Source organism: Zonotrichia leucophrys, chromosome 12 (assembly GCF_028769735.1).
Source record: "Zonotrichia leucophrys gambelii isolate GWCS_2022_RI chromosome 12, RI_Zleu_2.0, whole genome shotgun sequence".
NCBI lineage: Eukaryota > Metazoa > Chordata > Aves > Passeriformes > Passerellidae > Zonotrichia > Zonotrichia leucophrys.
Window position 1 is genome coordinate 1,677,353 of NC_088182.1, and position 14,295 is coordinate 1,691,647.

Sequence of the window (14,295 nt, forward strand, 5' to 3'; positions counted from 1 at the left end):
GAAATCCAGCTAATCCTTCCTGAGGGTGTTTGGGTGTTCTGTTATTTCTTCAAAAGTTTGCTCGAAAGGAAAATCATGTCTGAGTGCTGGGTTATGTTTGGCAGCAAGAAAAAACATATGATATATAGAATATATAATCTAACTTCTGTTCTATTCTATTCTATTCTATTCTATTCTATTCTATTCTATTCTATTCTATTCTATTCACATAATTATATTTGCTTTTGTTAAAAGTGTGGCACAGCCCATTTTTCGCCAAGAGATGGTGCTGGAAGCCCAGTGTTGTTAACAGCCATCACAGCCCCACACTGACACCACTATCCAGCATCATTTTGCCATGGAAACTTGTGGATTTTGTAGCAAAATCTTTGTAATATTGAGCATAAATCTAAAGATTGGGCTAAACAGATGATTTTTACAAAAGACATATTTATTTCTTAGGCAATTCCTTGTTAAGAGGTTCAGAAACTTGTTTCCCTTCCCTTCTTTCCATTGCCATGGCCATGTAGTGTTCTAAATTTTCTATTTTTCTGTAGTACAGTTCTTGGTAATAATTTGTATTTTTTAAGTGACAGTACTGTGTTTGTCTAATGGATACATAGCAGTGGAAGTTTTGCCTGTTTGCCTAAAAAGTAGTGTCATTAAATTCTTGCCTGTTTCTGGGGAAAAGTGAACCTGAGGGTCATTTTAATAGTGATCCTCTTCCCAAATTCATGCAGCAGAAATTTAAAGAAAGGAGACAGAAAACATCTCTTCCAGATTCTGAGACCAAATGGGCAGGTGTTTGCCTGAGGCTGTAGTCAGACTAAATTTCACTTGTCTTTTCTGAGTTGAGACTCTGAAAACAGCCTGATACTCGAGTTCTGCTGAGAACTGTTCATGTTCAGTAATTATGTCTGTTCCATAAATTCCAAAGAGATAGGAAAACTTAAACTAGCCTCATAAATTCAAGTTAAAGTTGCTTTTTAGCCTATACCCAAAAGGTGTTTTCCTCATCATTCTCTTGAATTTTGGTCTGTAAATGTGTTTAGCTGTTCTGTGTTCGTGTCAGAATGGGGAGGGCATTATGGCTGTTTACAGTTTATTTAGCAGGATCAGTTTTATTATTGGGAATGACATCTGAGCAAGCCAGGGCATCCTGAAGAACTCTGGATCAATTCCTCTGAAGGGAGCAGAGTGTGTGCTGTCACAGCTCAGGGGGCCCAAAAGCACAAACTCCAGCTTTTAAGAGCACTGGCTCTGAGTGCAGCATTTTATTCCAAAATCCTGTGGCTCATTCTGGGGGAATTTCACAGGCATTACCCTTCAAAAGAAGTACAGGTAATGCATGTCCTGCAAATGAATGGGAGTGTTCTGCTGAGCTGATTGAAATGCTGCTCTCCTGGGCAGTGTCAGTGATGAATTGTTGAGTTCTGCTTTGTAGAAAATGTAGAAGATGGATTAATCTGTTATAATCTCCAGGAGAGAGATCAATATGTTTTACCTATTTTTGTGAGGAAATTAAACCCATTGATCTAGAGTAGCCTCAAATTTAAGAAAGACTTAATGATTGCATTTGTCTCATCTGCCTTTTCTGTGCTGTACTGCAGAAGAGCAAAGGTTGTTTTTCTAAATTAGCCTTTAGAGACCTTAAAAGGTTGGCTCATTTATTATATTTGTGGAGTCAGATCCAATTCTCTGTGTGTGAATCTTTTTGTGAGGAGATGATACGAAAATTATTATGTCTTTTAGATAATAATTAATGTTTAAATAAGTGAAGTGCATAGGAAAAATACCCACATCAGTGACTGCTGAACAAAACAATTGGTCCAAGGTGTGTTGTGATGGAAAGGGAGAGACATTTTTTATTATTTCCCACTGCTGACAAGCATCTGGAAATTAATGAAATTATCCTTTTGTTTCTCTTCCCCAGTGCACATCTCTGTGTTGTAAGCAATGCCAGGACACAGAAATAACTACCAAGAATGAAATATTCAGGTGAGTTTATTGCTCTTCATCTTGGGCAGCTCCTAGGTCAGAAACACGGGCCCAGCAAAGCAGATTAAGCTGGGATAAGTCTTAAAACTGCTGGGTTTGCCACAGCTCCAATAAAATTTAAGTAAATATTTATAGAGAGTTTATATTTGAGCTTTTTTAATAAAAAGTTTGGGAATCTGAGCGTTTCCAGGTATATTGGAAGAGAAATTGGTGTTGTGCCACACCCCCAGCACCTCACTCTGAACAATTTGAAATATAAATGTGTCACATGAAGACTTTTTCATCCTGATATTTCTGAATAAAGCTTTAGATAAATTTTATTTTCCAGGACTTTATTTATGTGTCAACAGGCACAAGTGCCAATTAAAATGCACTAATGAGGGGCTATAAACAGGCTCTCAGTATGTTGGCATGCAGGGAAGTTCCTCTTTAAGCCAATAAACGTTGTGATCCCTTTTTTCTCTGAAGAGCTGAAGGTTATTCCTGATAACTGGCCCCATTCTTTCTTTGCCCTGTACAATATCTCCCATGTTTAACAACGATTACATTTCCCAAATCATTGCTGCCTCTGTCAGCCTTGTCTCTGCTTTTCATCTTGATGAACTCCCAGCAGCCCATCCCCTCTGATAATGGCAAGGTTAAAAGATGCTTTGGCTTAACAAAGACTCCCCACGGTTTTTCTTTATCAGTGTGATAAAGAGCTGATGGGGTAATTAAAAGCCATTTCTTATCTTTTAATCAAATAATGGATTGCAGACACCACAATTCCTGCTGTGTCAATATGATGAGCTTTTAACAGAAGGTGTTGAGAAGTTAGTGCAATAAATGAACATTTGTGCTTACTTTTAAAGTTACATTTTCCTTGCTTTTCTTGGAACTGTTTAAAGGAACACACAGGATGAGTCTATCGAGGACTTTTCTGCAATTCTAAGCAAATTTGAGCAATGATATTTTAAATTGGCATCTATTTTCTTTCAGTTTTTAATGCTGTAATTCAATACATGGGGGTTTTTTTTCCCTACAAAAAGTGGGGATTTTTTTTTGCTCTGTTGAAATATTTTAAGCTTATTTGGAATTTTTTCTCTGTTTATATTTGTCATTGTTTGGGGTTTTTTTGGTGGGTTTTTTTTGGTGTGTTTTTTTTTTTTTTTTAATTTTTCCTTGCATTCTGACACAATTCCTTGTGTTGCAGCTTGTCCCTGTGTGGGCCCATGGCAGCCTATGTGAATCCCCACGGGTACATCCATGAAACCCTCACTGTTTATAAAGCCTCCAACCTGAGCCTCAGTGGACGCCCCTCCACAGAGCACAGCTGGTTCCCTGGGTAAGAGCAGCAAGATTTGAACAGAAAATTCCCCAAATTGCCTCTTTCTGGGAGGGTGGAATAGTAAATATCGAGTTTTTTAGGCACATTTCATCATTCCGCTCATGTGGAATGATGCCCGTTTCCCTGACCCCGCTCTGTGTGCCCGCAGCTACGCCTGGACCATCGCGCAGTGCCGCCTCTGCGGCAGCCACATGGGCTGGAAGTTCACGGCCACCAGGAAGGAGCTGTGTCCCCCCAGGTTCTGGGGGCTGACGCGCTCGGCGCTGCTGCCGCGCATGCCCGAGGACGCGGAGGACGCGGAGCGCGGCCGCTCGCCCCTGCTGTGCCTGTGAGAGCCCAGGGCCCTGCCCGGGGCTGCTCCTCCTCCTCTGCCCCAACCCATCCCCGGAACCAGCTCAGCCCTGCCCGGGGCTGCTCCTCCTCCTCTGCCCCAACCCATCCCAGGAACCAGCTCAGCCCTGCCCGGGGCTGCTCCTGCACAGGGCACACCAGGAGTGGGACACCGGGAAATCTCTGATCACCTGGACGCAGCTGGGACTGGACTTGTGGAGTTCCCGCCTGCAGTGAAGGAAGGAAGGGGATGGAAACTAAAACCAAACTGAAATCCCAACGAGCAGAGTCGGATTGCTGCAGCATTCCCGGGATGGTAGATGGCAGTTAGCTGCTGTGGAGTGTTGGCCATAACACACTTACACGTGGTTTGCTGAGAATCCCTGTTGCTAACTCTCTGGAGTCCTTCAGGTTTGCTGCTTGTGCTGTTTCTCAGCTTTTTGCTGAATAACCGTGGAAGAGAGAAGCAGCCTGAGCGTTTCTGAGTGCTGGGATGTGCAAAGCTGGGATTGCAGCTCCTCCCAGGATGGACCCCGTGGGGAAGTGTCTGTTCCTTACAAGTTGTCTCATCTGTTTAGTCCATTTGACTTTAGAAGTCTTAAATTTTAAACTGTTGGTAAGAAGTGCACAGGTCAGTCCCAGAGGGTAAAACAGCATTGTCATGTTCAGTGTGCTTCAGTCACTTCCCCAATTATTCCTGGTGAATTTACCAGTGGAGGTGGCCAGGGGATTGGGAAGGACTCTAAACCACCCCACTGAGGTGATTTTAAAGTAATACTTGTTGTGACAAAGGGAAGGAAAAATCTCTTTTAATTATTTCATTGTAACTTTAAGATCATAAAGTAAAATTTCACGTTATCAACTTATAAAGAGCAAAAGTTTCCAAATAAAATAGGAATACAGGCCGTGCTTTTTTGTGGGGAGGTTTCTTGGGTTTTGGTTTGGTTTTTGTTTTGTCTGTGCTCCACAAATTGGGTGCCAATCTGGGGCAGCTTTTGCCAGTGATTTATTTTATTTTCCCTCACAGAATGCACTTTTTTGATGGCAACGGAGATTTTTTTAGTGCTTGTGCACATAAACACTTGTTTTTCTTGTGAAGCTTTTATCATTCACTCTTCATTTCTTGGCAGTGATGTTAAACTAGTCGAGTGTAAGACACGAGCCAGGGGCTGCTTGTTCTCTGTCAGGCTCCAGGCAGTGCAGCAAGGCCGGATCATTCAGTGAGGGCCAAGGCCAAGCCTGGCAGTGTGGAAAAACACCCCAAACCATGGACTTGCTGCTGGCTATTTGTCTTGCCAGGTATGTAGAGATTAATTGTGTGACTCAGGTTTAGTTCTTTGGAACTTTCTACCTCTGTGCTGCTTCTGTTCTTCTTAGACACCTTTAATTCCGTGCTCAGTTCCCTGTGCAGTGCCCTGACTTGGCAGTGAACTGTGGAAAGCAGAATTTTGCTGTGGTGTGTTCTTAAGTTTGTTAGTTTGCTCTCTCATTTTCTGTATTAAATGGTTTCTTCTTTTCTGAGAAGTGTGAGGAGTGATTGACTGAGCCTAAGGAGGAAACAACTTTCACTTTATAAGAGAAACCAGGGGAGGAGCAGTTTCATTTCCATGGCAACCGAACTGGCAGGGTCCTGGGAAAGGAAGAAACCATTTAATACAGAAAATGGGGGAGCAAACTAACAAACTTAAGAACACACCACAGCAGAATTTGGGATGTGGCTCTGAGCAAACAGAGGGTGATGGTGGCTCATTTTCATCCAGAGAACATCCTGGATGTTGATAATGATTCATGATGAGCTTGGAAAGCCAGGCACTGGTGTGAGAGGGAGATTGGATGCTTTGGTTTGTGAATCCACTGGAACCAGGCCTGGCTTTCCCTCACCCAGCACATCTGGGCTGTGCATTTGGGATAATTTATGTTTTCCCCTCAGAGTCCCTCCTGTCTGTTGTTCCTGTGGCCCTCAGTGGGACTTGGTGGTGACAAGAAGTTGTAGGGTGCTGCCAGTGGGAGCACTCACTGGGGGCTGGGAAGGGAATTCCAAAAGGATTTTCTCAGCTGTCACTGAATTTTAAAGGTTCAGTTCTTTTGGCCGAGTCTTTTGGATTCTCAATTAAAAATGGCAATGTTTGAATCCAGAACAAGCATTTTATGGTGTTTTGTGTATATAGTCAAATGTAAACTAACATAATCGAGGTAAGTCAGGAGTAAATGAATGCCAATTAAATGTCATTGTTGATGATGCTGTTCCATGTGCTGAAGCTGTGCTGAGTCCATGGCACTTCCCAGGTTCAATCCTGTGCTGGTGAATCTGGGAGCTGTCAGAGCATCCAGCACTCCAGGTGTGGGCTGGGGATGGTTCCTTACACTGGTTCAGATTTTCCATCCTTTTCTCTGTTTTGAAGAGAAAACTGTTGTGGGAATTGGGGAAAATTTGGAGCATCATTATGAAAAAATACAGACAGCAAGTGCTCAGAGAGCTGATCAGAGGAAAGCAGGTTTGGTGAATATTTACTACATTTATCCCATTGATTGGCTGAGGATTCCTGCAGGAATTAATTCATTAATGAATCCAGTGGGCACAACTGAGGGGTCACAGGATTTCCAGCACAGACTCATTTCCAAGCCATCACCAACACCCCCAGGCAGAGCTGTAACTTTGCAACTTTTCATTTATTTTAGGTTCATTTCGACAAATAGGTAGAACCACTCGTACACTGGGTCTGAAATATTTCAGATACTCATTTGTCTTTTATTAATTCTCTTTTTGGATGTGCTGCAGTTCATTTGTTCCTCTCTTTGTCACCTTTCATTGCTCTGTGCACTGCTCCAGGGCTAGCCCAGGCTCTGCTTTAACTCTTCCTTCTCTCTGCCTTTTGGGACAACTTTTCTGACAAATCTTGTGGCTTGCAAATATTTGCAAAGAATAAAAATCAATTTGTTTCAAAACTCACCTGGTTTTGCTGATTGTCAAAGGGAAAAGGAAACATTTGGGTTTGTGATGAGTTTTTGGCTGCAAAAAGTAAAAGTTTCACTTCCAAGTCTGTGCTGGTTTCACTGGCCCAGGGCAGAGAAGATAAGGAATAACATGGGAGAGAGGGGAGGGTGTCAGGTAATTAAAACCCATTGTGAATGTCATTTAATTAGTCAAGTCATCTGTTGGAGAACTTTACTTGACCACGTGTGTATCAAACAATTTAAACAACCCATACTCTAAAGAGGAGACTTTATTTAAACCCAGCATTTTTCCAGCTCCCAAGCTGGCACTGCTTGCCTAAAATATGTTTATATTTTTTATTTCATGCCTTTCATTTTCCTAGGGGTTATTTTTAGTGGAAGATGAACAGAAATGCTCAATAGACCAATGGGAAACCTCAGGCAGGGGCTGATGCTTGGAGGTGTTGGAACAGAGGTGCTCCCTGCACTGAATTCCAGCAGGTGCTTGTGGAATAATCTGGTTTTGCTGTTTTGTAACAGGATCCTCTGTGTTATCAGTGAGGGATGGAGGAAATGCTGCTCCCCCTGCTTTTACTGGCCAGCTTGGCCAAATAATCTCCAATTAAACCCAGCAGTTTCTATTTACTAATAATTAAACTGGCTTTGAAATGATTGATTTAACAGTGCACTATGCACAGCCTCTATACTGTGTAGTAAATAATTCTGATAAAGTCTTTTCAGGCTCATCATTACCAGCATCCATTTAAATAAATCATTCCTTGCTGTTCATAGGCATGATTGGGGTTGTCATCCTTCATCCTGGGGGACAAAGTTGTGCTGAACAACCCTTCAGACATAAACCAGAGAGGAAATCTGGGAGCAGGACTGGATTCCAGCAAACAGCTGCAAATTCAATGGGAAGATCTCCTGCTAAACTTTGTCCAAAGTATCCATTTGGTCCATGCCAAGATCATAAATTTCAAGCTTTTCTCCTCAAAAATCCTCTTTCCAAAGGGAGCCCGACCCTGACAGCAGTGTTGGGTAAAAGTTCAGTGTTCATCATTTCCACCTGCACAGCCATTGCCCTAAAGCTGCACTTTGGTGGAATCTCTTTTCCACTTTTGGTGGAATCTTGACAGGACTCTACAGCCCTGAGTTTTGTCACTCTCCCTCCTAAGATCTCAGTAGTTCCAGAAATGACACAAAGGAGGCTTCAATTTAATCCCCTCATTAAATTAAGCACCATCCTGTCCTTGTGGGATTTGCCTTCCTAACAAACAGCCTTTCCCTCTGCCCTTGCTGGCTCCCACAAATTCCCAGGCACCTTCAGGATAATTTATTTAAAGGACCAGACATCCCAGGAAAATCACACGTGTGAAAGCCCAAAATGCTGATTTTTCCCAGCACTGCTCCAGTGTTGCCATCTAGTGTTGCCAAATGATATCCAAGGAAAATGAAATCCAAAGGATTTTATTTGTTACCATGGTTCTGTAGGAAAACTTCAACCTGTAACAAGATTTGTGCACACAGAGCTGCTCCCAGAGATTTTAACAGCACACCAAAAACCCCAGGGCCAGGAAGAGATCCATAGAGACCAGGAATAGCTCAGCTCCAAATCCCCAAATTCCCAAGACAAGGAGCTGGGGCTCATGTTAATTAACAGGAATAGTTTGTCTCACACCTGGAGTTGAAAATGCAATGTAGAACCTTCACCAGCCTGCTGTGGATTTAGTTTCCTCACTAATAAGTTACTGAAAATTCATGATAATGACTCAGCCAAGGCATTCTTTTAACTAAAACTAATTCTGGAATTCTGGAAAATAAAAATAGTCCTAGAAAACAGCCTGGTTGTCCATGGCAAGGCTGTTGGGAACTGCTGGAGTGACCATTTCCATCTGTTATCCAGCTTTAAGTACAAAAAGAGTTAAGGTAGAGCCCATTATTTCCTCACTTTCTCCTAGGCACATAAAAACCCCTCCATGATTTTATCTAGAGGATGATTCTGGGGGGATTTTGAGGGGTTTTTTTTTTGGATATAGAAAGTCAGAAGGAGAAAAATCTTTCTGTCACCTCTCATGCCCTAAGTCATGATAAAACAGTAAATATTCATCACTAAGAACAGCAAAGAGAGGTTGAGAAGGTGGGATTTGGCAAACCGTGTTTTGCGTTATTACAAAATGCAACCTCCCCTTGCAGAAGTCAGGGATCAATAATGAAAATGTTAAATGTGACAGATGCTGTGAGAGGCTCAGTTTCCTGGGAGCTCAGGGCACAAACAGCTCTGGTCATTATTCACTCTACAGCTTCTTGAGGCAGCTCAGCAGTTCCTCTTTGTCCATGTGGTAGCCGCTCTTTTTCCACTCATCCCGCAGCTGCTGCAGGGCTGTCCCAATCTCCTTCCCCGAGGACACCCCCATCTTCCTGAGGTCGTGGCCACTGACAGGGAACGAGGGCACAGCCCATTCCTGCATCTCCTTCAGCAGCTGCTCCTCCCCTTGGTACTTCAGCAGCTCAAAGAGCTTGGAGTTGGTGTTGGCTTCCCTAGACTGGGAGACAAAAGGAAATTTCAGTGTGAAACAGCTCCAAGTGTGCTCAGCATTGTGTTATTCCCATTATCCTTGGCCAAGCAAGGCTCTCTCCTGCCTCATAGAAATTAAAACTGAGTTTTGCAGGCTCTGGGGGAGATCCTTGGAGACTCCTGAATCCAGGAAGGGAAGATCTCCTGCTAAACTTTATCCATAGTATCCATTTGGTCCATGCCAAGATCATAAATTTCAAGCTTTTCTCCTTAAAAATCCTCTTTCCAAAGGGAGCCCGACCCTGACAGCAGTGTTGGGTAAAAGTTCAGTGTTCATAATTTCCACCTGCACAGCCATTGCCCTAAAGCTGCCCTTTGGTGGAACCTTTAAAGGACTCTACAGCCCTGAGTTTTGTCACTCTCCCTCCTATCCATCACCTTTCCTGAGGCAGACAGGCCTGGCCTGGGCACTGCTCCTTGTCCTCAGGATCAGCAAAATTCAGCTGGAAGTGACCTCACTGTGCTGTGGAAGAACATCCCAGCTTGCCTAAGGAACAGCACCCAAAATCACCCCCAAAAAAATCACCATAAAAATCCCAAAATTCACTCAAAAATTGCCCCAAAAATACCCAAAGTCTCCCCTAAAACTCACCCCCAAAAATCCCCAAAATCACCTAAATAATCACCATAAAAATCACCCCAAAATCACCCAAAATTGCCCCAAAGCCACCCAAAAAATTGCCTCAAAATTACCTAAAAAATCGCCTCAAAATCACCATAAAAATCCCCAAAATCACTCCAAAAAATCACCATAAAAATCCCAAAAACCACCCATAAAATCACCCCAAAAATCACATAAAAGAATTGTCGAAAAATCTCCAAAATCACCGACAAATTCACCTCAAAACCACCTAAAAATTGCCTTGGGAAGAACACCAGGAATTGCACTGATTTTCCATTCAGCATTCAGAGCCGAATTTGACAGAAAAAAGCCGAATTCTCCTTGAGGGGCAGCTCCTGTTTGATATTAGGACAGCACAGCAAAGTGCCAGCCCAGGGAAGGCCACAAGGAAATAAATGTGACATTGTCCAACCTGACTGACTTTTAAATCATCCCAAAACCTGCTCCAGAGCCCAGGGTGCTCAGAACTGCTAAAACACAGCAGGATTGGGTTTTAGGAATGTCTTGGAATGAATTCAGCCCCTGAGAAGCCCCAGTGGAGCAATGTGAGCTCCACTCACATCCATCAGGAAGTCCTGGTATGGTCTGAGTGGTTCTGGCCCCGAGCCTTTGGTTAATTCCTGCCTGTGCTTCACCAAGAAAAGGCCAAGGTTCTTTTCTTCCTTGGAGATTTTCAGCCTCAGGTCCAGGTTTGTGACATCATCCTTCCCCTTGAACAAGGATGTCAGGACAGTCATGGGTTTTGGAGACAGGTTTTGGATGTTTTTACTGACTCTGGCAAATTCCTCTAAATTCCCACCAAGTGGTAGCCCTGAAAACACAAAGAAGTGTGAGGAAGAAAAGTGGGTTTGATGTCAATTTGCCACAAAATTCTTTCTGTATAAGATACAGGAGTAGGAAATCAAACTTCATTTCACTTTACCTATGTACTGGGCAATATCCAGCTCATACATAAGCTGAACCAAATGATTGACATGGTTTCCAAGCAGAATTTTTTTCAGTTCCACCCAAATCCTTTCTCCTGATATTCCAGCCAAGCCTTTGGCATTTTCTTTAATTGCTTCCAGTGTAATAGGTTCATGATCTCCAGGTTTCTCTGCAATTCTTCCATAAAATCTGCCAAAAAAACCCCCCTGGATGTTAGATTGGAAAACTTACAATTATTCTTATCATTAAAACAATTTAAAAGAATTCTTACAATTATACAACTTATTCCACTTACAATCATAAAATCATCTAGGTTGAAAAGGAAATATGACAACTACAACTCTTTTTACATCACTGGTATCTTTTTTGCATGTTTTGAAGCCTTATACAGTTTATTTATCAAGGAAAGGCAAAACCTCTTACCTGAAGTATCTCAGAATTCTTAAATAATCTTCTTGTATTCTCTCAGCTGCCTTGCCCACAAATCTGATTTTCTTGTTTTTCAAGTCTTCATAGCCATTAAAGAAATCATAGAGTGTCCCATCCAAACCTAGAAAAAAAAAGAAAAATGAAATATCAATTTACAAATGTGGCTGACACAGTGAAGCACTGTCATGTGGAAATGACAAGTTGTATGATTTGAGCTGCTCTGTCAGATCATCTCTATATTTATACAGACTTTAACACAGAATTCAGTGGCAAAACTCAACTCCAGTGCTTCATCTAGGTAAGTGTTTCTCAGATTTACCCAAAAACATGGAGTTGACAGTGAGGTCCCTCCTCTCAGCATCCTTGTGCCAGTCCGTGGTGAACTCCACCTCCGCGTGCCGCCCGTCCGTCACCACGTCAATGCGCAGAGTGGTGATTTCAAAATTCTCTTCGTGGAGCTGCAAATCCCACAGACACCGTTACTTCAACACAACCACGACATGACACGAACTCAAATTAAATGAAATTAAATGCAAAAGCTGGTCATTTTTCAGCCCTGTGTTTGTGTACAGTAGGTGGATACATGCACATCAACGTGTGCAAGGTTTTCACACAGAGTGAGAAATAGGAACTTCTGAAAATAATCCTGACATTATTTATTTTCTACAGAGCCTGCAGAAATCTTCCTGCAGGAGATGGACTGAGAGCAAGGTAGAAGAAATCAGGAGCAGGAAACATCAGGATCATGTGTGGGCAGCCAAGATTATTTTTTCTGGTGGTGACACAGCAGCATGAATGGGTTACATGCATTAAAACATGGTAATTACTTGAATTGTACAATGAATAATCAAAAAAAATCACTCCAGGCTTTAAACAGGGTCTCATTTAAACTCTTGCTGTGATACTTTAACAAATAAGGAGCAAATTTTCTACTGGACATCTACAGACAGGTAAAAAAGATCCAAACAAATCCCAAACCAACCCTGGCAGTGATGGTGCCGTGTTTTTCTCCTTTGTTATTGATCAGACGAACCCCAGCTGCTGTGAACATCTCCTTCATCTCTGCTGGGGTGGCTGTGGTGGCAAAATCGATGTCCTGTGGTGTCACTCCGCTCAGTAAATCCCTCACAGCCCCTCCTGCTATTCTCAGCTCGTAGTTCTTCTTCTCAAACAGTTCTGGGAAGGAAGGAAACCAAACAGCAATAAACCCATGGCACAGTCCATAACCTCCCTTCTCACAAAATAAAGATCATAGATGTGGGAATAAACACTCAAATGTGCAGGGAGCAGCAAATAACTCACAGCTTCATACAAAATGCACTAATTCATGGCACAGCTCAGCACCCACAGGTACTTTCCCTGTCATTCTGATTTATTTTTCTGAAGCTTTTCTGGAAACTTAACTATTGGCAGGTCTCTAATTGGTCCTGGGCACTCTGGGCTGGCCATCATTTTGAAGAGTCAGGGGCTGACAAGGGGAAAGAATTCAGATTATTTACAGCAGAGAACACCTGACTTCTCCAGGAACAACAGGGCATCATGGAATCGGCCTACAAAGGGAAAAACGAGCTCTGACATGTCCCTGGAGACTGGCTGGGGCTGTTCGGCCTGGAGAAGGCCCTGGGAGCAGAAAAATTCTCGGGGACGCTTTTACCAGGGCAAGGGGTAAGGGCAATAAGGTGAGGGAGGGTGGGTTCAGGAATGAGGTTTCCCCGTGAGGGTGGGAAGGGCTGGGATGGAGTTCCCAGAGCAGCTGGGGCTGCCCTGGATCCCTGGCAGTGCCCAAGGCCAGGCTGGACATTGGGGCTCATTGGGAGCAGCCTGGACAGTGGGAAGTGTCCCTGCCATGGCACGGATGGGCTCTGAGGTCCCCCCCAACCCGAACCATCCCGGGGCTGCGCTCAGGGACATTTCGGGGCTCGCCCCGCACTCACCGGCCACGCTGCGCAGCCCCGGCGTGAAGAGCGCCTGGAACTGCGGCGCCTGCAGCCTCATGGTGCCCGTGCCGGTGCTGGTGCCGGAGCCGCTCCCGCCGTGCCGCCGCCGCAGCAGCCGCAGCCCGGCCCTGCGGGGCACAACCCAGAGCTCAGCCCACATCCGCGGCACGGCCGCCCCGGCCCGCCGCCCCCCTCACTCACCGGGGCCCAGCTCCCGGATCGCCGGCGCCGGCCGATGAGCTCAGAGCGGCGCCGGGCTCGGGGATCGGCACCGCCCCGGGGCCGGGCCGGGCTCGGTGAGGCGGCACCACCGGGCATCGGCACCGCCCCGGGGCCGGGCCGGGCCCCGCTCCGCCCCCGCTCCCTCAGCGGGACCGACCGGACTGTGCGCAGCCGGGAGAGATTCATAAAAAACCCTTACAGAATCACTGAGTTGGAAGAGACCTTCAAGACCATCGAGTCCAGCCCAGCCCCAACAGCTCAACTCAACCCTGTCCCCAAGTGCCACATCCACAGAGCTTTAAATCGCCCCAGGGATGGGGACTCCTCCTGACCCCAAAACCCCATCTTGTTCTGTGGAGCACGTATCAGTGATATGAGTGATAATTGATTATTTACAGCTATTAATGTGCACTTGATAATGTCTAAATGCAGTTGAGATCTTGCCCACATTGAATTACACCCATTTTCACCAATTTGGCAGGAGCTTTAATTGTGTCTTGAGCCCCAAACACTCTCCCCTCCAAGCTTGTGTCACCTACATGTTAATAACTTGGACACCAGGTCGTTAATGAGGGTGAGTCATTGGCCTTCATCTCATCCTTCCCAAAACTCCATCCCATACTGCCTCACTTTCTGCAGGGTTGGATTCTGTTCCCTCTCCCGTCTGTGAGCCTGCAATACCATCACAGAGTCATGGAATGGGCTGGGCTGGAAGGAACCTTAAAGCTCACCTTGTTCCAAGCACCTGCCATGGGCAGGGACACCTTCCACGAGCCCCCTCCAACCCTCAACACTTCCAGGGATGGGGCATCCACAGCTCCTCTGGGCCATGCAGAAGCCACCCAACCCTATGGATGTCAGCTCAAAGCTCTCAGCACAGTATTAGAAAGCTGGTTTTGCTCTGGCACTGGTAACTTCCCAAAATGCTGCATGGCTGTGTGGCCAGAGCTTTGGACAAGATGGCATTAAAAAAAACCTGGACAAACATGTGCAGTTTTCCAGCAATGCCTGG

General features: G+C 44.6%; 2 protein-coding genes across 9 annotated transcripts in view; one reads left to right on the plus strand and one right to left on the minus strand.

The window, feature by feature from the left end:
- The window catches only part of CRBN (cereblon), a 56,320-nt gene extending 49,736 nt beyond the window's left edge, over window positions 1-6,584 (plus strand). For all 7 annotated transcript variants that reach the window (XM_064724123.1, XM_064724122.1, XM_064724124.1 and 4 more), the window contains 3 exons: window positions 1,913-1,977; window positions 3,170-3,301; window positions 3,453-6,584. In XM_064724123.1, the coding sequence (XP_064580193.1) occupies window positions 1,913-1,977; window positions 3,170-3,301; window positions 3,453-3,636 (381 nt within the window). In that variant the 3' untranslated portion in view covers window positions 3,637-6,584. The remainder of the gene's footprint in view (window positions 1-1,912; window positions 1,978-3,169; window positions 3,302-3,452) is intronic.
- Window positions 6,585-8,022: 1,438 nt separating this feature from the next.
- TRNT1 (tRNA nucleotidyl transferase 1) lies at window positions 8,023-13,330 on the minus strand. 2 transcript variants are annotated; one of them, XM_064724129.1, is made up of 8 exons: window positions 13,263-13,330; window positions 13,059-13,189; window positions 12,107-12,300; window positions 11,444-11,582; window positions 11,119-11,245; window positions 10,691-10,884; window positions 10,329-10,579; window positions 8,023-9,114 (listed from the first exon to the last, which is right to left on the minus strand). In XM_064724129.1, exons 2-8 carry the CDS (start codon window positions 13,117-13,119, stop codon window positions 8,866-8,868), a joined length of 1,215 nt encoding a protein of 404 aa, XP_064580199.1. In that variant the 5' UTR covers window positions 13,120-13,189; window positions 13,263-13,330; the 3' UTR covers window positions 8,023-8,865. The 2 variants fall into 2 exon arrangements, with proteins under 2 accessions (XP_064580199.1, XP_064580198.1); XM_064724128.1 differs by having other exon boundaries at window positions 13,059-13,315.
- Window positions 13,331-14,295: the final 965 nt, after the last annotated feature.

What these genes read in the sequence shown, in the direction of transcription:
- TRNT1 (XM_064724128.1), bottom strand. Translation starts at nt 13,221, where the DNA reads ATGTGGGCTGAGCTCTGGGTTGTGCCCCGCAGGGCCGGGCTGCGGCTG. An exon ending in GGGGCTGCGCAGCGTGGCCG is followed by an intron (nt 12,301 to 13,058) that starts GTGAGTGCGGGG and finishes CTTCCTTCCCAG; the next exon opens with AACTGTTTGAGAAGAAGAAC. An exon ending in TGTCAACTCCATGTTTTTGG is followed by an intron (nt 11,246 to 11,443) that starts GTAAATCTGAGA and finishes TTTTTTTTCTAG; the next exon opens with GTTTGGATGGGACACTCTAT.